The sequence below is a fragment of the Neolamprologus multifasciatus genome, chromosome 2 (assembly GCF_963576455.1).
Source record: "Neolamprologus multifasciatus chromosome 2, fNeoMul1.2, whole genome shotgun sequence".
NCBI classification, from domain to species: Eukaryota; Metazoa; Chordata; class Actinopteri; order Cichliformes; family Cichlidae; genus Neolamprologus; species Neolamprologus multifasciatus.
The window spans coordinates 29,229,715-29,252,077 of NC_140440.1; the positions used below are offsets into that span (position 1 = coordinate 29,229,715).

At 42.4% G+C, this 22,363-nt stretch overlaps 1 protein-coding gene across 2 annotated transcripts; it reads right to left on the bottom strand.

Annotated features, from left to right (window-relative positions):
* Window positions 1-618: 618 nt before the first annotated feature.
* LOC146524699 (serine/threonine-protein phosphatase 2A 55 kDa regulatory subunit B gamma isoform) lies at window positions 619-20,924 on the bottom strand. Of its 2 annotated transcripts, XM_085134574.1 has the most exons (11): window positions 20,646-20,924; window positions 19,913-20,238; window positions 16,953-17,110; window positions 11,088-11,185; window positions 10,623-10,788; window positions 9,674-9,786; window positions 8,714-8,891; window positions 7,816-7,980; window positions 5,114-5,283; window positions 1,213-1,304; window positions 619-1,068 (listed from the first exon to the last, which is right to left on the bottom strand). In XM_085134574.1, exons 3-11 carry the CDS (start codon window positions 17,032-17,034, stop codon window positions 774-776), a joined length of 1,359 nt encoding a protein of 452 aa, XP_084990700.1. In that variant the 5' UTR covers window positions 17,035-17,110; window positions 19,913-20,238; window positions 20,646-20,924; the 3' UTR covers window positions 619-773. The 2 variants fall into 2 exon arrangements, with proteins under 2 accessions (XP_084990700.1, XP_084990709.1); XM_085134583.1 differs by lacking the exon at window positions 16,953-17,110 and having other exon boundaries at window positions 20,646-20,887.
* Between the last annotated feature and the right edge of the window lie 1,439 nt (window positions 20,925-22,363).

Sequence of the window (22,363 nt, forward strand, 5' to 3'; positions counted from 1 at the left end):
CTCAGAGGCGTCTGGTGGGCTTAGGGAGAAGGGGGGGTGGGGTCCCAAGTTCATCCTCGTACATCACGCAAATCACTTTACCTCATCCTCTTTAATTACCATCAACATCATTTAAAAAGAAGTTACATAAAACAGAAGAGGGAAAGCTGATCTGAAATGATGATCTGATCTTAAAACAACCAGCCAGTTATATAAATGCCCCATTTCTCATCAGTGCCGCTGGTAGACAACCACAAAGGGTTTTTGTTACACAAAACAGTGGGCAAGGGATAAGAATAGGATTTGCTTGAGCACACAAATACAGAGAGCAGAGGAGGTGGAGGAGGAGGTGGAAAAAAAGTAAAAGAGTATGAAGAATTTAAAAAAAAAAAGAAGAAGACGAACATGTAAACGTCTCTCCACTCTGGGGCCGAGGGTGTGATCCCTCCCCTCAGGAAGCCGAGCTGCAGCAACGAACAAACCATCCATCCAGAGGCTAACAATCAGGAAATCCACTGTTCGGACAATTTTGCAATCCATAATCCGTTGTGTAATCCAGCCTGTTCCCTTCCTAGCCCTGCCGAGGGCCTTGCAGTTCTGGAAGGCTGAGGAGGAGGTGAAGGAGGGACGTGAAACGCTGTGTATGAGTTCTGATTGTGTGTGTGTAGGTATGCGTTTTAGGCATCTCTTGGTTGTGTGACAGTGTGTGTGCATGTCTGATAGTGTGTACATTCTGGCATAGTTGTGTGTTATTGGGTGTAAACTCATTTGTTTTTGCCGCTGACATCCATTCACTAATGCATCTCGGAGTTGAGTTTGTCCTGGAAGATGTAGAGATTGTTAGTGGCAGCGATGGCAATGATGTTCTCGTTCGGGTGCCAAGCCGTATGGAGGATCTTCTTGGTGAAGTCCAGGCTGTCCACACTGATATCATCCTTCCGGCGTTTTCCTCCCGCGGCGCAGACCCTCCGCGGCTTCAGCACGGCCCTGGGTTTGCTGCTCTCCCGTGACGCCTCCAGGGTGACGTCGCGCTTGGTTTTGCGGTCGAACATGCGGAAGAAGTTGTTGTAGGCTCCGGTCATGATAACGCTGTACAGAGCACGAGGATAGGAGAGATCCAGTTACTCTAAAGGCAGTTTTCATGCTTTCATCACATCATTTCTAAGGTAAGCAGGTATGGCTAACGGATGGCTGTAAGCTGGAAACACACATCCGTCATCAAACATCAGGTACCTGTCGGAGCCGTTCCAGGCACACTCAAACTTGTCAAAGATGCAGTCGTTCTCGTAGAGCGAGCACAACTTGCTGCGGAGATAATCATGAACCTGTAGGAACACACACAAACAGATATGATTACAATCGAGCCCATCTCACAGCTGCATTACTCCCAGGTATCGACTGTCAGCGTAAACTATAAATAGAAGCAGAAGACACATGAACACACATACCAAGCTCAGCACAATCAAAACACATTAAATATGGGCACGCTGTAACACAATCCTCCCTGAAGGAAACGCTAATAAGACACAACACCAACCTTCAGCAATACAAGGGCCAGGAGTACATTTTAATCTACCCTCCTTTCCATATCACTAAATCCATTAATATCCAGCTCTCTACAGTCGCACCTACCAAGGGTGCGATAATAGAGACACACATATATTCTTACACGCACACATACACTGACTTATAACTGCTTTTCCTTGTGCTTTTACTCGACCTGCCTGTGTCAGCACTGTGTCTGCCCAGTGATGCAAGGAGATGAAATCTACACCTCCTCTTCCTCCAGGTCCTGTTCTCTCCATTGAGCCCCCCCCCCCCCCCCCCCCAACCTTGCTTTCCACATTTTGCATAAAGTCAGCAGCCAGCAGCCACCTTGCAATCAATAAACAGTCAAACCAAAGTGAGGTCGTCTCACGGTTGTACATCAAAACCAGTGACAATTTTGTTTTTCCCTTTGGGTCTTTCTGCACAGGGGAAAATGATACCGTGTCAGCTTGAGCTGAATATACAGTCCTCTTTCCACCCCCCCAAGTCCACATGATTTCTGATTTAGAGCATGGCGCCTCATTCCTCATGAATTTGTGCACATTTTTCATGATCCAGGGGGGTACAGGTGTAAATTTACAAAATAGATCCATAGATAAATAAATAATAAGGTAGCTTAGCCTTTAAACCCCCACCCCCACCACCCACCCCAGCACCCACTTTCTGCCCACATACAATGGATTTGGAATTACTCCGTTTCTTGCATTAATTTGTCATGAAATACAATCTGATCTTTTTCTATATAACAAAATATACACAAACGTGAAATTGCTAATGCTAGTGCTGGAGCAATAAAATAATAGAACCTCAAAGAAAAGGAAAACTGAAAGATAAAATGAGGTGAAGCCTGCAAGCTCAGGCAGACAATTCCAGGCGTGCCTCGTCACGCACACCTAACATGCATCACTCTCCTCACATAACAAAGCAAAGATACCCTCCTGGTTTGATGGTCTATTTAAGTTATAAATTTCTCCCTTGACAGGCCCATCCCACTATTGGCCTGCATCTGTGCTTGCCATTTCAACCCCTCCACAATCCCTGCATCTACCTTTAGGCTCCAGAGGAATATGTATTCACTTTTCATGTGTATCATTATTTGTGTGGAGTGATAGGCTCAAAGCAAAGACACCACGCTCTGACAATAGTCTTCCCTGACAGATTTCGACTGGAAGATGTCGAAGCAGGTTCGAATCGCAATGCTTTTTCTACTCTACACACTTTGGGCTCATGTTTTTGTGATCGTTATACAATGCCCCTTTGTGCTGTGTGTTCTTACCAAATGGTGTGATCAATCCAAACACCACTTTCCCAGCAGTTCCATACAGTTTCAAGTTGCCCTTTAATAAATTTCAAATACAAAGAAAGAGGTGTCTTTCTGGAGGTTTTCCTTTGATTTCCTTCTGTGGGCTCAGTTCTCCATAGCATCATAAAACAGACCAGCTTCACCGATTCCTTTCAGCCTTGAGCTGTCTGGGTCTGCCCAGCTTACTATGGAACTAAATTAACCTCAATAAATTCGAACATGTCTTTTCTAAAAGGCATGATTTCCATCAGCTGATGCTGCTGTTAACTCCTGACTCCAATCAACTCTTCTGTTAGTATAGCAGGTGGAATACTTTTTCCAAACAACACCGAGTGTTTAAATAAAGTATTGAACAAAAACAAGAGCAGGATTATTATTCTAGTTAAAATAGAGTCCATATCTGTGACTTAGATGAAGACCTGACCATGTTTTTATACATATTTATACCTGAATGCAGATATTTTCAGAGGCCACCGTACGCTGCATCCTCTGCAATCCTCTGCAATCCTCCTCTCTAATCCTACCATTTACTCTCTTTTATTCATCTCTCCTCCTCACATCACACCATCTTCATACTCCCTCCCAATTCCTCACCCCTTTTGTCCCTCCTTCCCCCCTTTCTCTGCTGCATTGCAGATCTAGGTGTCAGCCACTGTGGAAGGTATCCCTCCTTCGCGCTTTACTTTATGAGTGGAGGCTCGGGATCCTATAAATAGCTCCAGTGCGTCTCAGCCTCCCACTCCTGGCCGCCTCACAGGCCCTCACACGTCAGGCAGGAACACATACACAAACACGCATGTTCACCCACAGGCCTGAGGCAGGAATACTAAACACATACTGGAAAAACAAAGGAGCTGATAAATAGTTTTAGTGCCTATAAATGCATAACCAGAAGCTAGCGTGGCCACTTAGAAGTGACACAGGAGAAAAATTGAGCATGTATGTGTAAATAATAGCACGCGTAAATATTAAAAAGCTTATTATTTCATGTGTATATCAACACAGCATTTTAAGCCCCTGTAAATTAACTCCCACATACACAACATACTGATAATTTACGGTTTTAATTTGGGTTTATTCATTTCTTTGACATACGAAGAGATTACGATCTTACATTAAAAAACGTCGTGAGGATTCTGCATCAGTGAGGGGAAGTGCATTTTCTGGCTTGAAAATCAACTCAATTATCCTTAAAAGGTTTGGGAAAAAATCGAATCATCTGTAAGCACTGTGATTGTAAGAGACAATCTTACGCTCATGACTCATTTTGTTCTCCGATCTTGTATTTCTTCCATAACGACAATGCCCTCTTTCAGTAAACCGTTAGTCACCTCGCCATTTGGACAACACAACTGGGATTTTGGTCAGTGGTAATGATGACAGTTGATAGTTTGGTGCTGGGTTTCTTAGTAACACCACCCACTACAGCATAGGTGTCAAACTCTGGCCCGTGGGCCAAATTTGGCCCGCAGTCTCATTACATTTGGCCCACGAAGCCATACCAGATTATTATTAGAGCTGGCCTACTGGTATTATACAGCTAATATATATATTGTTTAGTATTAAGCTTTGCTTGTTCCATATTCGGTTTTCCAGCAAAACTTATTTGAGTCCATAAGAAAAGATTCATTCTTATATCTGGAGGAAGATTTTTTTTTCAATAAATATTAATGTTAGCCCGCGACTTTGTTCCAGTTTTGAATTTTGGCCCACTGTGTATTTGAGTTTGACACCCCTGCACTACAGTAACAGGTTCAGGCCTTTTTTTTCCTTCTTTTTTTTAAAATATTACCTAAGTAATGAAGAAAAAGAAAGGAATTTTCCCCATTTGATGCCTCGATGAGAGTTTAGAGAGTTTTGCACATATCAGTACAGATTAAGGTAAAGATGTGCAAAAAAAATGGGGTGCCATGTCTGGCTGCATGTCTTCCCCCTCCTCTCTCTTGCAACTGTGCAAAGTCCATAGCAGATCGTTTTCATAGCCTTAAAGCTAATCAAGGAACCCGCTGTGCATATGTAATGTTTCTCCTTTGTTCAGTGTGTTCTTTAAATCTCCTACAAATAAAATAAAAGAGCTTACAGTTATAGAACACCAATTGTCAATTGTATTATTTGTGACCTGCAAGGATCCCTGACCCCTGGGAGCTCCTTAACCTTGAGCTATCCATTTCTCATCATGGTAGCTGAGTAAGACAGAATACAGTATATTATATTCATCCTGGTGTTTCTTGTCATTTATTGTGACACTGCCTCATGTTTTTCCACACATCGCCAGTCACACACCTGGTATGTCTCTAGGGGCTTGCTCTCCATGTTGAGATCCCAGACTTTGGCAGTCAGGTAGTCTCTGGTGAGCAGGTATCGACCGCTGTGGCTGAACGTGACGTCCGACACAGAGGAGATAATCTCGGAGAAGAAAGAGCGGGCGCTGGGGTCCTCGGGCTCCTCAAACACTGGCGAGTGGGAGGGAGACAAAAAGGCGAGAGAAGGAGAGGTCAGCGAGTGCCGTTAAGCAAGATGAAAGGCAGAAACACAGTTGGATGTGTGTGCTTTTATCTCATGTACAGAGATAAATCTCTCAGATGACTCATTATGTTAAGTGTCATTTATGAGACAGAGACCACGGACACGGCTTCTGCATCTTTCTGTAGAGGTGTTGCTGTCTGAATACATCGGTGTATAAACATTAGCAAATGTCAAAGAGCTCTATTAAAGTTCCTCTAAAGACTGAATATGAAAAATAAAATGAAAGATCTAGCTGCTTGCTGAGCACAGCTTGTGCAGGAACACTGCAGCAGTGACTCATGATCAAAGCTGTAAACTGGATGAACGAAGCATTACAACGGGAACAAAAAGTGGGAAACAAAGAAAAGACAGGCAGGAAAGCTTGGCTCACAGTTCCATAAGTATTATTTATGACCAATATGTCAATGAACATTTCACTCTTTTAGTCAAATTTTGCAGCCATGTTGTCAATATATGAGTCCACTAAAGTACCGCAAGCAGTAGAGGAAAGCATGGCTAAGATTCAGTGACAGGGATTTTTGTAAGGCATACATCAGTTTCCAAACAACAAGCTGACACAATACTGCATGTATGAGACTAGTCGGGATTAACATTTACATTTTTGGTGTATGAACTAAAATGGTTTTGTCGACGTTACCAACAGAAAAGAAAAAGATGAGATTGTTTTATAGCTCAAAGCCAAAAATACAATAAAACATCAGAGCAGACGCCTGCAGAGGCTGTGTACAGTCGTTTGCATGACATCTGCTGTGATGTGAAGAATTTGTGGCCTGAAAAATTCTCATCCACATCACATATTGTGACAGATGCTGCAACCGTCTTCCATGTGGTGACTTGCACAGTGAACTACTGCCGGGATGTTTTGGGAAGTGAGACAGAAAGAAATAGTACGTAACCTTTTACACGATTAATGCGTCATCGGGGAAACCAAACAACCTCTGGCGAAGCGGATGGCACAACACAGAAGAGCTACCTTGTCAGGCCAGGACTCTGCGGTCTATTTACACCTACAGGCTAGTGGACACTCTTTCAAGGATGAGGATGTACACATCCTGGACAGGGAAGAACGCTGGTTTGAGCGTGGAGTCAAGGAGGCCATTTACGTGAAAAGGGAAAGACCATCTCTGAATCGAGGAGGGGGCCTAAGGGTACATCTTTCGCCATCTTACAATGCTGTGATTGCAGCCATTCCCCAACTCTCTGTGAATGGTACTCATGGCCATTGATCAGTGGTTGTTGATCAATGGTCATGAGAATTTGCATAATTATGATTAAGGAACTGACCTCACAGCCCATTGTTCCTTCAGTGGGCTGGTTTCAGTCATTATGCAAATGTACTGTTTATAAGATTGGGGAAACCTGCAGTCAGCTGAGACTGAAGAAGTCACTTGGATGAGTGACGAAACGTTTCTCCCAGAAAACGCTTCGTCCAGATGAACAGAATCAACTTTTGGAGATTTATTTTCCTGGATGATTGAGAATGCATCAAGACGCGTCAAAGAATTATTTAAAATAATGATATTGCTTTTATAATGCACAAATGACTCGATGTTCTGAGAAATGAACCAAAGTGATTGAGAAAAAACGTAAACACAAGACATATAGTGCCATGACTTGAATTGTTGCCCCTTAAGGACGACAGATTTATGGAGCAACTAGCCCTGTTCTGAGGTAGGACTAAAAATTATTACACAGAGTAGAAAAGGTCCAGAAGTGATAAATCATACTTCTACACTGTGGGGAAATCATAATTCTTACAATTTATCTTTTAGGCCATTCGTTTAGTATTATTGTACCTTAAGTTTTGCCGGCTGTAGATGAGTAAAGCTTAAAATTGGGCACAGCAGCACTTTGAACTAACATGCTCAAAATGCCTAAAAACTTTAACAATTTGTGGTAAAGTAAAAGTCTGGGAATACCAAAGCAATAAAAATTGCCCTGAGAGGGGAACACAAGATTTATCAAGGAATTCCACTCAATACCACAAATACAAACCTGAATTTTAAAAATTTAGAAGAAAAATCAGAGGATAGAGATAAACCCAGCTTACAGAAAAAAGCACTGCCATTCCTGGCTGCTAGTTTGGAGCACCTGCTGCTCAGGAGTTAGAGCAGCGAAATGGTGGTTTACTCTAGTCTGCTTGTCGAAGCATCCTTGGGCAATATACTGAACCCCAAGGTGCCTGTGATCCATCAGTGCACAGAAAAAGAAGTGTTTGTGCTTGAATGTGTGTGAATCCATAAATGAGGCTTGTAAGAAAGCGCTCAAATAGAGTAGACAAACTCTGAGTACTGGTCCATTCCATTTAAGAAACAAATACAGATGTTGTTGAATTTTAGGCTGTCTTGAAGGGTTAGCATACTTATCTAAAACCTTAGATCTTTTCTAATCTTTGCTGTAAAAACTATAAACATGCAACATGCGCGTGTCCATCATTTCTCTCAGCACGTTTTACTCACATTTAGAGTGCTTGTCACACAGTGCTGCTTCTCTCATGTCACAGAGGCGCAGCGTGCCTTTGCTGCTGCTATAGACAAACAAGTTACAGTGGTGGGGATGAAACTCAGCCGCTGTGATCACCTCTGTCAGATCCTCCATGTTGGCTGGCTTGATGTCCACAATGTCTGATAGAGAGCGCCACAGCTGAGGAAAACTCTCAAAGAGACAGCTTCTTCAGGCCTGCGCTTTATAGACTGCACATAATTAATTCGTTTATTTATGCATTCATTCATCCTTTTATTAATTTAACTTCCTAACTGACTCAATGAGAAAATAATTAAACTGATTAAAATAATATGGAAACACACACAGGCCAATAATCTACAAACAAAATATAAACAAAAGTTTATATAAATGTATACATAGCCAACACTATATCAATAATTCACAGCAGGAATAAAGCAAACCAATATAAATATATCTAGAGGGGATCGTTGGGAGAAAACTAATTCCATATTCACATAAATTGTAATATTATAAATCCTGTCTGGGTCAGGGATGCGACTGTACTGTGTCCTATTGAGCTGGATTAGAACTCAGAAAAGGGCTGAAATATTTATGCAGCCGCTGAATTATTCATTAAGATACATTTTCACTCCTCAAGAATAATACTCCCCTCCCCCAGCACTGTGTGTGTCTTTGTGCATATCTTCATACAACAAAGTGGGATTTGCAGAGCTTGTTGCTTTGTGTGGGCAGGAATTGATTGTTGAGTATGCATGCATTAATGTATGCATTCATTATCGCAGTCCCTGGGTTTTGACAAATATATGCCTGCTTTATGTGCGTACACACATAAGTGTTTGTCTTCATCTCCTCCAGTCTTTGTGCACGAGTGCTTCGAACCATGAAGGATACTGAAGCTACGGTCGGTGATGTCCAGATGCCAAAGGTTGATTCTAAGGTCATCCGCTGACATGTAGGTCTCGTAGTCAGAGTTGACAGAGATGGAGTTGATGTGGTAGGTGTGGGCATTGGCAAAGACTCGCCGAGGAGTTACCTCCACCATCAGGTCCATGGGCTTCAACACCGGCACCTGGAAAGCCCCAAAGAAAGAACAGTTTAACATTTATTCTGAATGAAATGAAAGAAGTAGAAGATATACAGAGTGGAATAAAGTGAAATAATTTAATTGTATCATAGTTAATATTTAATACATTACTTCCTTTGACATCAATAATAAAGGAGCAACTCTCAGGAGTGAAACTTTAGCAAGTCCAAGTGCTCATTCGGTCCTTCACTCATTTGGCTTCATTTTAAAAAACTGTTTGTCGACACATGCTTACATTTAACAAATTCAGTAAACTGCACAATATTGCATGGTTAGTTTTAAATTTATGTCTTCTTTTTCTGCATACTGCACAGTGTTAGAATCACTAACGTTGGTTCTCCTCCAAAAGGACAGAGGTGCATTATAACCAGACATATGGAGGGACGGTGAGTTACTCTTATTAAGAGTTTACTGCTGATAGAAACACTGAAGCTTTTAACTAATTAAGATCCAGTGTAGACGTTTTCTCCCGGCGCTGTAGTGAAGGATACAAAAAGAGGATTTCACCACCCCCACAGGCTCACACATACTCGCATGTTCCTTGTGCCAGTGACCCATTTTTACACATGCAAACACATCTGTACTCACTGACCCAGTTTTATTTCCTAACCTTAGATAGATAGATAGATAGATAGATAGATAGATAGATAGATAGATAGATAGATAGATAGATAGATAGATAGATAGATAGATAGATAGATAGATAGATAGATAGATAGATAGATAGATAGATAGATAGATAGATAGATAGATAGATAGATAGATACCTGTAGAGAGGTGACGGTGGAGATATCCTTGATTCGACCCTCTTCATCCTTCAGGTTGTATCCTTCTGGCCGTTTGTCTCTTTCACTCACCTTCCACAATTTAATGGTCTTATCTGGAAAACAGATAACAGGGCCATTCAATAATCAGATAAAGGTGCTTGTTGAAAGTAGCAAACATGTCAGCATGTTTGCTACTCAGCTGCTGAGGCAGGTCCTACATATTTCATGCCTTCAATTATAAATAATAAAGTACTTTAAAAAAATCAATACTCAGGTTCTCAGGGTAAATATAAACTAAAATAAGTATTCCAGCCATAAAATGAGAGTGTAACCTCACATCCTAATGTACTACAGAGAAGAGTTGCAACACAAACAGAAACTCGTCTGCGATTAGGCAAGGGAAAATCTGCTTCTGACTTAAGAGCTTAATTACGAGACGTTCCTCACCCACACAAACATGTTAACTCCTTAAGCCAAAGGCTTTTTTTTTTTCAGTTCAATCAGTAACAGCGCCACAATCCTAAAAACCTCATTGGGTAAGGAACATTGGGGAAAATTCAAATTTATCTTCAAGTGGTCAAACTTTTGAACTTGAGAGAGCATAGCATCTTTACAACAATACAGGAGAGCCGTGGAAATGGAATACCTCCAATGGCAAATTAAAAAGAAGTGACACGCAACATAGTAGTTTTAGGAGGCCTTGCCATTAAAGCTGTTTGGAGCTTTAAAGTGGGTCACACTCATTTTTTTAAGAAGACAAGTACTATTTTAATAAGATACGGTCTGGCAGTGCTCAGGTGGAAAAGCAACAGTATCTCAGAAACATGCTCTTAGATAATGCCTTCAGAAAAAGCAATCATTTAAAGTGGTTCACAGCAAATGTAGAAAATATCAATCAATCACATCAGCTTCCAGTTTTCTCCAGGGTGTGTATGCAGGAGGCTCTCACCATTGGTGGAAAGCAAGAAGTGTGCAGCGTTCTGCTGAGGCAGCCACCGAATCTTATTGATCTTCTCCTCAATCTCCAGACTCTTAAGATAGTCGAATTCGGGCTCATGGCTCTGAAAGGTGCTGTAGACATTGTACTCTCCCTGGGAGAAGGGCTCAGTCTTGCTCTATGAAAAGAAAAGGAAATGAAAGAGGAAAAAAAAGGTAGGTGAAAGTGAAAAATGTGCATGTTCCATCACCTCGATGTTAATCAGAAACTGCTTGGCATGGACTCCGCACAGCTATAATGACACACTCTCTGACACAGCGGGGACATCAAGTATTTATCAACCAATATAGAGTGTAGCTGGAGGGGAACCAAGTGCATTCATTGCTGCCCTTACAGCTCAAATGAAAAATGTTATATCTGAACGTGCTGCATGAGTGCAAGTGTGCCAGTGTTGGTGTGGTGCGCATGTGTAAGTACCTCAGGTTCCCTCTGAAAGATGACCACACGGCCCCCTTTGTCTCCCGTGGCCAGGAGCTCTCCAGTGTGGTTAAACTCAACAGTGGAGATGATATCAGCTGGAAGTATAAAGACAAAGATGAATGCAGAAAGAGAGAGAAGAAGAGAAGGAGATGTGTAGCATGAGAGTGGAAATGACAGTGAAAGAGAGAGAAGGAGTAGCCATTAGCCGCACATCATCATTCATCTGTATAATGTTCAACTCACACTAAATTACTAAACCAAATCAACAGTCAGTGGATTAACATGTAAGTGGATTAAAATATGCAAATTCATGTTTGGGATGAGACAATATTTGATAACTGTTGCATAACTGTGCTTGAAATTTAAGAATGAGCTTTATAAAGAACATGCAAGTACATGAAAACAAAGGGAATCAACCACACACACAGCTGTTTCACAGTAGACACAGGTGCTTTCTGTGTTCCACTATGATACATACACAATGACGTACAAGACTACAGAGTCACTCGGGTTCATGTTTTTATGCTGGGGTGAATGCGTACTCCTTGGTCTCTATTGAGGGCATAAACAACTGCGTGTTTAAAGTCACGACACAGTGAGTTTTAATCGCTAATTTCATATAACGTTAGTTTGTGTATTTACCTCACAGCTCCCATCGCTCCCTAAACAGTAACACAATGGCTCATTTACAGCTCTGAAATATCGGCACATTATTATCCACTTAGCATTTAGTGCAGTGACTCGGTGCTTTACGTGGTCCATTCTGCACGACACAATACACAACACGTGAAACGGAAAAGCGCACAGTTGTGTCGTCAAAAGAAGAGCATGTGAGCGGGACAACTGGGGCCTGTGTGTGGTTCAGCTTCGCATGTAATCTGCTCCCTGTTCCTCCGTTTACTTGTCCTCCTTTCACCTCTGCCTTTGTGCAGCAGATTGAAGATTTAGTTGTAAACATACAATAGATTTAGAGACAAAGCTGCTTGAAAGTATCTGTGCTTAAACCTCTTTCGGATAGATTAAACTGTAAGGTTCGGTAAAAATGATGAGTGATGAGAAGGTATGTAACTGACCCGGCATGAAGCTTGGCTAAGTTATAGTGCTATTCCTCCAAGATCACGAATGCCATTTTTAAAAAAAAGTATTTTACCCCTCTATTATCATTTGTTTTGTTATAGTCCTTTATTCGGGAAGTAACATAAACCTCACTTGGGTTAGTGTGAAGTTCAACAAATAGCAAATCAACAAACTTACTGCAGCTGAACGAGAAACAGTTCCAGCATATTACCTCTCACAAACCCACAAATTGTTTTCTTTTTAATGTAAAGAACAAAAAATAAGTAACAAATGACTATGGAGTGCTAGATGTGCTGGTGTGGGTTGTTTTCATTTGTTTTTACATTTGCCATCATAGTTTTTCTTTTTACTAAATTAATCTTACTGCAGGCGTTAGCCCTTTGCTAAGAGTAGGGAGCAGGTGGAAGAGAACCAAAAGAGGTGGAGATATGTACTGGAGAAAAGATGGATGGAAGTCAGTAGAAGTGAGACAGAATACATGGGTGTGAATTAGAGAGAGAGATATTGCAAGAGGCAGAGGTAGTAAAGTTTAAAAACCATCGGAAGCAATGAATAGAGCACAATAGAGGTAAAGAACATTTTTTGCAGGTAGGGTGGAGTGGGTGGAGACATGTGGTGATTTGTGACAGAAATATAGCAGTGAGAGAGAAACAGAAGGTTTACAAGACGGTAGTGAGACCTGCAACGATGTGTGGTTTGGCACTGACAAAAATACAGGAGCCCAAGCGGTGGCAGAGTAGAAAACATTCTCAGTTTCATTTGGAGTAGCCGACAATAATAGAAATGAATATATCAGAGGGATAGCTCAGGTTAGCAGCTTGGCAACAAAGCAAGAGGCCAGGCAGAAGTAAACAAGAGAAGAGTCATGGATGCAATCAAGAAGGACATGCAGAAGCTTGTTGTGATAGATGGTGCTGCTAGGGCTAGGGCGAGACGGAAGCAGATGAAGCACTGTGATGACCCCACAGAAGATGATGAAGAGGTAGATGATGATTTAGACTGCTGACAACAGCCAGACATTTAATGCATTAACAAACACTTCTCCAGTTATCTCAACAATAATCTCTGTTTCTGTCCCACATAACACTGTTTAACTTGTGCATCGCACTGGGCTGCTGACCTAAACATACACAGTGACCGAGTACGGAAATAATCATGATAAAAACCCTGAAACTGCAACTGAAAACTCACTGCTGACCACAAAAATAACAACAAGGCATTGCAGCGTCTACTGGATTTCTCTATACAGCACATGGTGTTGGTGGAAAAGAACATGGCTCTTACTAAGCTTTGCTGTAATAAAAATAGAGCTTGGAGAGTGTATTTATTGAGTCGGAGTGATTCAAAGCTGTAGCCTTGCCTATTTTGTTGTGGCCTTGAGAAAGCGAGATTTTATGATGAGGAAAGGTGGGGACTGCTCTTCAATCTTCACGGCAACACAACCTCATTCACCCTCATACATTCTGTGTATCACTACCTCTTTCTTTACTTCAGCCATCTTTCTTTATTACACACACTTTCTTGATCTCTCAGGTGCTGCAGCACCTTTCTTATTATTCGGTGACAATTTCCCCCTCAATGTTAGGCTCTCTCTCATTCCCTTTCAACCCCCATGTTCTTTTGTCATCTCTAATCTCCTGTTCGCCAATCTCTCTCTTTGCCCCATTTCTCTGTCTCAGTTTCTTCTTGGTTGTCTCTGCACATTCACCTCTCTTCCTCTCTCCCTCTCTCATCCCTCCCCCACAGCACTCTGCTGCCTAGTGTGCACAAGAAGTGGTGATGCTGGTGGTGGTAAAATGGAAAGGATGGTAAAGGGAAAGGACTAGGAAGCTGAGGCAGCGGTGGTGATAGTGGTGGTGGTGGGGCTCCTCCAGTGTGTAGCGGTTGCCATAGTAACAAGCAGAGCCAACCAGTGGAGACGGTGCTGGTAAAGGTTAGCCATATATGGAATCTGGTGAAGGAGGAAGTGGGATTCAGCAATCCAACCCTCACAGGAAGAAGGAGCGTGGTAAAATAATTATGCTGCTCTAGTTCTGCCCACTAACAAATGTTGCTAAATTAATACCAGGAGATGAAGCAGACGTTGTGATCCTAATTGAGGATAGGCAGATAATTAAGGGATGCACACAGACATGCAGACCCCTGTGTATGCACTCCAATTCACAAACGAGCATATGTGCACCAGAGGGGCTTTACGTGCACATGTGCATAAAATAATGCAAAGAAAATGTGTGAGCTTAATGCCCCGCGCGTGAGTGAGAGGCCGGACGCATACAGACGACTGTGTCTCCAGTCAGGTCACAGTCAGAAAGAGCTAAGCTAAGCAAAACCACAGGAGCGGCACACAGTATAGCTGAATAAAATATGGAGCACACACTCTCTCCTGGCTCAGCCTCAGTCTGTTCTCAACCTGGATCCTCTCCTGGTCTTTTTGTTCCTCTGTTTCCTTTTTGTGCACACACACAAAACACACACCCATCTGTGTCTTTCTCTTTTTAATAGAGGAGAAAAACACCTTATAAGAATCTAAGCAACAACTGCAGAGATAACTACCATCATGATCACTGTGGTTCTCTCCCAAGAAGTATTGCTGTCCGTTTCACTTGTGTGTAAAGGCAATGTGTGTGCCATTGTGAAGCTGTAGGTTTTTGTCTTGTGGATAAGTGTGCTACAGTACAGCAAGCTTCCTCAGTCTGTCTCTTCCACAGACTGTCCATTAGCATCAGCAGTCTGACTCACTGCCACACTGCAGAAGCTGAAGGAACACACTGTGACTGCAAGTGCATGCGCTCACACATACAGCACAAAACAACACACAAACATGAATGAACCCAATGATACAGAAAAATATCAAACAGGCACAGGGTATGAACACCAAATACACAAACACTGCGGTGTTTACGGACAGGAGTGCCTTAAAAATCACAGCATAGTAAATACAAAATTAACTGTTATTAATTGTATGGCTTGAATTTTGGGGATGCTGGTTGAACAAAGCAAATATCTTTTAGATGTCACAGTTTTCTCACGACATTAGCGGTGAAAATAGCTGACAGATAGAGCTGAAGTGATCAGTCAGTTAATCTAATTGTCAGTCCGAAGATGCAGATCAGGGTGGAGGTAAAAACACAGGGAGGCAGAATTCCTGTTTTGGGGGGTGGGGGGCAGAAAGGGAAGCAGACATCCTACAGATCCAATCATAGATATCTTAGGTCTGGGTAAACACGGACCATTAGAGCCAAGCCAAAAACATACGCTCCTTAAAAGCAGGGACAAGCCACCACTCAGCAGGAGATGCATCTGTGTGTGTGTGTGTGTGTGTGTGTGTGTGTGTGTGTGTGTGTGTGTATGTGTGTGTGTGTGTGTGTAAGCTGTAGCTCAAGCACCACGCATTTCCTGCATACGTGTGCACAAGTGTGTGTACTCAATTACCCTGTAGAGAAATAGACAGGTTGGAGGGAGTGAGGGAGGAGGAGGGGAGAGCCTGCCGGAGGGAGATGGCAAATTGATCCCTGTCCTGCAGTTTTGGAGTTATCTGGGAAAAAGAACTGGCGCATGTGTTTGTTAGAAGTGCACGTGTGTGGAGAGGAGTGATTTAAGCCCAGCACAGCAGGGAGTCTGCCATTTCTCTGCACAAATATCAGCAGAATGGAGGAGCTGGTGTGAGCCTAATGGTTATAGATATAAACAATTAGAATTACAAAACAAGCGAGCTGCTGCGCCTGTAGACTATACACTTGTAATCCAGTTTTACCAAGCTGCAGGAGCTTCTTCTGACTACACGTGTTCTCAAAGCTGCTTGTGATTCATTTTTGATTGTAAAAAAAAAATCTATTTTTCGGCAGATTTGTGAGACTAGCATGAAAAAACGATGAGAGGCTTAGTTTGTTTACACCCAGTCTGACCCCAGTAATATTGAAAACTCAGAATATGTTCCGACAGCTCATAAATGTTGAAAAATTAATCCTTCATTTTTTTTTAAAAACAAACAGCATTGCCTTTTTAATGCTTTCCTCTGGCCTTCTACATTTATTTGCATTAATAGATCAGTCAATCCTGATTTTCTTTTGCACAAAATGCAGAAAATTCACTCATTGTATCTTCTTGGAAATTAAATGTAACTGTTGTCTGTAGTGTTTCACAAAGCAAAGCAATTATATGGACTGCTTGTCAAGTAAACCAAGCAATTCTCCAGGAAATTCAAAGCTTTTTTCACAACTTTCAGACATTTTACAGACGACACATTAATAAAGGTGATGGAGTGAAATGAGAATGGGAAAAAAATGTATTTCCAGGCCTTTGTGTGAATCTACACAGATTTGATTTTATTCCGTGTGTGCTCGTTTTCATGGATGTGAAGTGCCCGTGTGTTTTCTATATAAAATAGAAGAAAGATAGCAATGCTTTGAAGGAGGTGGGGTGTCATCTGGTCAAACTATTTAAAGAAATCAATCATACACACAATCCGAGCAGGCAGACTGAGATAAAAATAAAGAGCTGGATATAAAAATAGTGGCACACAAAAAAGGATGAGGCAGACAGACAGAGACAAAGTGATGTTTAAGATATTTATAACAGTCAGACTCACATGGAAATGCACTTGACTCAAACTACTCCTTCACGCACACACGCACACACTTCTGTCAAACACTCGCACACTCTCACATGGAGCCATTAGCACACAGATGTGTACACATACAACGCTCACATCTCACACTGGGGTCATGTGGCACATTTGTGTGACATAGATATGACCTTCGGGATAGAAGAGGATAGAGCACACACCTTCAGTGTAAGAAGCAAAAGGCTCAGGCTCCAGAGAAAGGGTAGTGATGTCGGAGCACAGGACCTGGATGGGGCTCAACATCCTGGGGGAGGACTCCAGGGTGGAGAGGGGTGGACAGGATGGGGCGGAGCTCTTCAGGCTATAGCCAGGAGCAGCCCTGCAAGAGGAGCAAGGATGGACGGAGGGGGGGAAGGAAGGGAGGAGGGCAACAGGGAAGCAGAGGGTGAGGAAGGAAGGAAAATAAGAAGGAAAAAGGACCAGGGCAGCAAAGGAGGTTGAAGGCAGGGTTATGGGTAGGGACTGAGTTACTACATTACCACACTTGGTCATGAGTACTCACCAAAGAAAATCAGCTGGTGGTGTATTCATGATCACAGAATAACATATTGGGTTTGGTGGGAAAAGCTAGCAACACATGAAGGATGAACACAGGAAGCTAATGGGACAAAGTCTTAAGCATGTATTGTTTATTCACTTTCATTTAGCTTTCCAGGTAATCATTAGTGTGCATGGCCCCGGGAAAGGCTACTCGGTCACATTTTCCCTCGTGACCAATTATTTTAATTACTCAGAACTTGCCTTAGAATAGTCTTTAATGACATATAATGTGGAACATAATCAAATCTCCCCATTACAAGTTACTAAACAGGGCAAACATCCAAAGATATTCAGTGTAACACAGTTTTCATTTTTAGAGATACATGTGGAATTGTTATATGACCATTTAGTGATTTGTCTATTTTCAATTTCTGCTCGAGTGAATAATAATAATTAATAATGGGCACTCTTATATATAGAGGCATAGGATAATAATGGGGTTATTTAAAAAATGACAAAAATTAGAATTTGTTACTCGATTCATTGAACCAAATGAGATACTTTTGAAGGCAAGGGAAGTTTGTGAACGATGGGGAGTAAGCAATGTACGTAATTCAAGAGAGGAGGGACTGCAAGGAAGAGGGAGTTTAAGCATCCCTCCCCTGTAGGAGTTACAGGGGAGGGGAATCCCCACTGGAAGATCTACTGACACACATTTACACACATAGACACAACACTTGCAGACACACATCCACACAAATTCAAACCTGAACTAACAAAAAGATGCGCACACACGAATATAAATGTAAACACAGGAAAAAGAAAAGAAAAGAAAGATGGAAACACACACACACACATACAGGCACACACACAGGAGACAGCAAAAATAAACCCACGAATAAAAATCACAAGTACCATCTCCTTCTGTGTGTCTATACCGAGCTCGGTTTTCCCTCAGACACGCGTACTGTGTTTGAGCAGTCTTTAGAGCACTGTTGGATAATTGTTAGGCAGTTGTGCCACTTCAGCACCCGACAATGCTGTGTGCTGCATTAGAGACCAGACAGGGAAAAAAGGGGCAGGTGGAAATGGGGAGGCGGAAGGGGGATGGGGCGAACATGGACGAAAGGTGGAGGGGTTTGGAGTGGATTCACAGATTTTTTTTTGTTTTGTTTTGTTTTTTTGAGATAGAAGAAATATTTGCTGGTCATCTGGGGAACTCCTGAATGCCCTCTCCATTAAAGCTCACAATGCGCCGCACGGCCCGTCACACCAACAGTGTTGAGCAGTGTCCACCTTGGTGTGAGCTCATCAGCAATTCAGTCCTGAATAATTCCTGTGTGTGTGGAATAATTAATACTGCCATTATTGGTGGGTGGAGATGATCTGCCAATCACTCTGGCCAAGCATGAAAAGCAGCATGTTTAGCATTGCTGGCTGTTACTATAGCAATAATGGATGGGTGTCGAGGGGTATTAAGGGGTATTAAGGCTAATTTTTCTTTTTCTTTTACCAGTCACATACTAAAAACCTTTTTCCTGAAATGGATACAATTTACTAATGGAAACACAGTATATGTAAGAAGAAACAGAAAAGCACACCTTCACATACAGACAAAGACATGCACAAATATAATCTTCAGTGGTGTGTTGAATACGCACAAGAGTATTTGCACAATCAACAGGCAGCACTACAGTCTCCCCTGACTACAGCATGTGCTTCTGTGCAAGGGGAAATTATGCCACAGCACACACAGAGGAAGCATAATTCCCTTTCTACAGTGATAGGAGGATCACAAATAAGCTCGCAACACGTTCATGACCCCAAAATGATAATCCGCTGTTCAGGTCTGAGGCGCGTAGCGAACAATGAGCCGAGTGTAAGAAACAGACAGACGAGGCAGGAAAGCAGACAGGTAAAGCCAGCATGCAGGTAAGATTAGTGGTGGTAATAAGATAAGTAGAACGTGGTTATCCACGGTTATAATCCATCTCCTTTATGCTTTATAAAGAAACCAAAGAAATTCAGTGGTTTGTACAGTTTTGTAGGCTGCTGGGTTTGTCAATATACGCCCTGCCTTAGATCATGTATTCAATCTGACACCTGAGCCAATTATATAGAAGAGTGGGGGAGCAAACAGGGAGAACACGCACGTGACGCTGTTATCATACAAGAGCCGACATGCAATGCAAGTACAAAAACAGTGTGGTGGAATTTTTATGCCTTGTTTTTCTCTGACACACAAACACAGCTGGAGACAAAAGTGAAGACACTGGCATGGGCCAGATCAATTCCTCCCTGCAGTGTGACAAAATAGCTGTGTAACACAAAGTAGCATAAACAAAATAATGAATGAAAAGTGCCAGGTGGGAAAAAGGAAATAGTGTGAGAGGAGGGGTTTAAGTTGCCTTAGATGATATAATTTTGCGACGAAGAATGTTTTGGTGACTAGGGCAGCTCCTGTCTGAACAATAATTAACACAGAGCTTATAGAAGCTTAGGAAGCTGCCCTGAGCTAGTTTTGTCACGCACTCTGTCTTACTCACACTCCAAAAGTTCAATACATAGATACACACTTGCCTGAAGGAAATACTTCAATACAAAGAACAGACACATACAGCTTCCTGTGTCATCTTCTTACCTTCAGTCACATAGTTGTGGTCGGGGAGGAAGCCGTGGTGGTTGAGAGCTGGGGTGGAGTCAGTGTCTTCGCCCATCAGCGGGGCCTGGGGGAGTGCCCGTCTTGGTGGGGCAGCGTGATGGTGGCAGATTGGTGGCGAAGGGGATGGTGGTGGGGATGCCGTTCAGCACAGTGCCCATACTGCTGCCCGCCTCCTCAGCACAGGGGCGCACAGCTTGTCATCCTATACTTAAGTAAGGCTGAGAGGGAGGGAGTGGGGCAGCCCCAAAACAGGGATGGATGCACCAGGGAGTCCACAGAAGTGCTTCTGGGAGCCAGATGCAAACCTGCAGAAAGGGGATCATTTGGAAACAGTTCAAAGACTACCAGTGGTGAGCTTGATTTGTACCTCACAAGAGCACACATTAGTCATGAGGCAAGGAAAATCAAGCGCACTCCGAGTCCCCCCTGCAGTTGCTGCGTCCAGGTGTGGCCGGACCGATTCTGCTCTCTCACAAACACATGCAACATACACAATCAATGCGCACTCAGAAATGGGAAAAGTCCCTGCTTGTTAATGGATGCTCTAACAGAAGAAGAGGAGATGAGGAGGAGGAGAATGGGGGGAGGGGAAAGAGGGATGAGCAGAGTCCCTGATCGTGGCATCTGCAGTGCTGCTGCTGCTTCTGCAGTAAACTCACACGCATGGACACACATATACGGTGGGGATAAACGCAAAGGGACAACCACTCACTTTGGCAGCTTAAAAGCCAGGTACTCCTCAGTGGATCCTCTATGAATAATGTCTTTTTCTTCCTCACTGGCTAACTGTACCTCTGTCCCACTGGTTTCTCGACTGTTCCAGTATGAGAAGGAAAATCCTTCTGGTCCTGCGTTCTGCTGCAGTCTGTGCTCTGGCGTATGTATGAAAGGCAGAGTGAGAGGTAGAGGAAGGGGGAGGGCAAGAGAGGAGCTTTTCTGCTGTGCTGGTACTGTGTATGATGCATCAGCGAGGGCCCCGCCCACTGTCTAGCACAGCCAATCATCACAGACTAGAGATCTGCTTGACCACTGAATGCAGGTGATTAATAATGATAAAGAAGCTGAGGATAGAGGAGTGGGTGGCAGAACGGAAGTGGTACAGCATCTAATAAGGTTGTGATTAATGGGAGAGAAAGCAGAGAGAGCAGGAGAGTGTTTCGCCTGACTATGTGCTCAGTATGAACATCAGAAGAGTGACGACTATAGCCTTTACCTGGAGACAAAACTGAAGTAGCAGACAGACTAATACAGTCAGTTAATACACACTAAAAAGCAGGGACAGGCAATAATTTAGTTAGTTTGTTTTAACAAGTTTGAGCTGTGTCTAAAAATAACTTTATCAAGTTACCATTCTACAAAGTGTTCCACATCGTACTATCCTAGCTCTATCCATCCACATTTTACCTTAAAAGACTTTTTAAGCTCATAAATGAACATGCGACACATTTCTTATTTATCTATACTAAAAGCAAATATTTCTGGTGTATGGTTTAAAGCTCATTTTCAGTCCAGTCTGCATACTTGACCTTTTTAAAAGGAATGTTTTGGTTTTTACATGTTAATCCACCTAAGAGCCATTCAAGCATAAATTGGACTCAAGGGATGAACACATAAGACAGATTCGCAAGGAACCTATTTTAAATTGTATCTTTTTAAAATTGCTACTATTTTTTGACAGCAGCCTGTCATAAAAGCACATATATTGTTCCCATTTCTTTAGTTAAATCTACAAAAAAATTAATAAAATAAATAAATATCAAAGACAACACAGTTTGGCAGGATGAAAATAATAGTTTTGAACCAACAAAGTGATTCCCAATGAGTTATTAGCTGAAAACCTGGCATATTTTGGCACAGTGTGCAGTGTATCCTTAAAGAATTTGAGAGAAAAGGACAAAAGAAGGCCTAAAAGATTATCTACAACAAATAACAGCCAGCCAACACTGTTTATTGTTTATTACCTTTTCAGCAGTATGCCAGAGTCTCGAGGAGAAGACATCACTTCACACCACTATATCCTCATATGATGTGTATTCTACTATAAGCTGCAGACAGTGTAAACAGAGTTGTCTGAGCAAATGTGCTGGACAGATGATGTGACACACTACTAACACAGTAGCCATACAGCAAAGCACAGTAATGCCCAGTAAGAAAAGTACCAAATAAATAAATAAATATGAAGCATGAATGAAATGCGTCAGATGAGCTGTTCTATAGAGTTGTGGGGATTCATTAAACAGATGTTCCACTTGCGCTTATCAACCATATTGCCCATCCTTACTCCAGGGGATCAAAAATGACCACACGCTAAAGGAAATAGCACTTCAGTTCACACACCAATGCTCGAGTGGACACACACACAGAGAGACAGTGGAGTTAGCACAGCAGCAGGGAGTGAGGGGCTGCCAGTGACAGTTGGTGTCATCACTG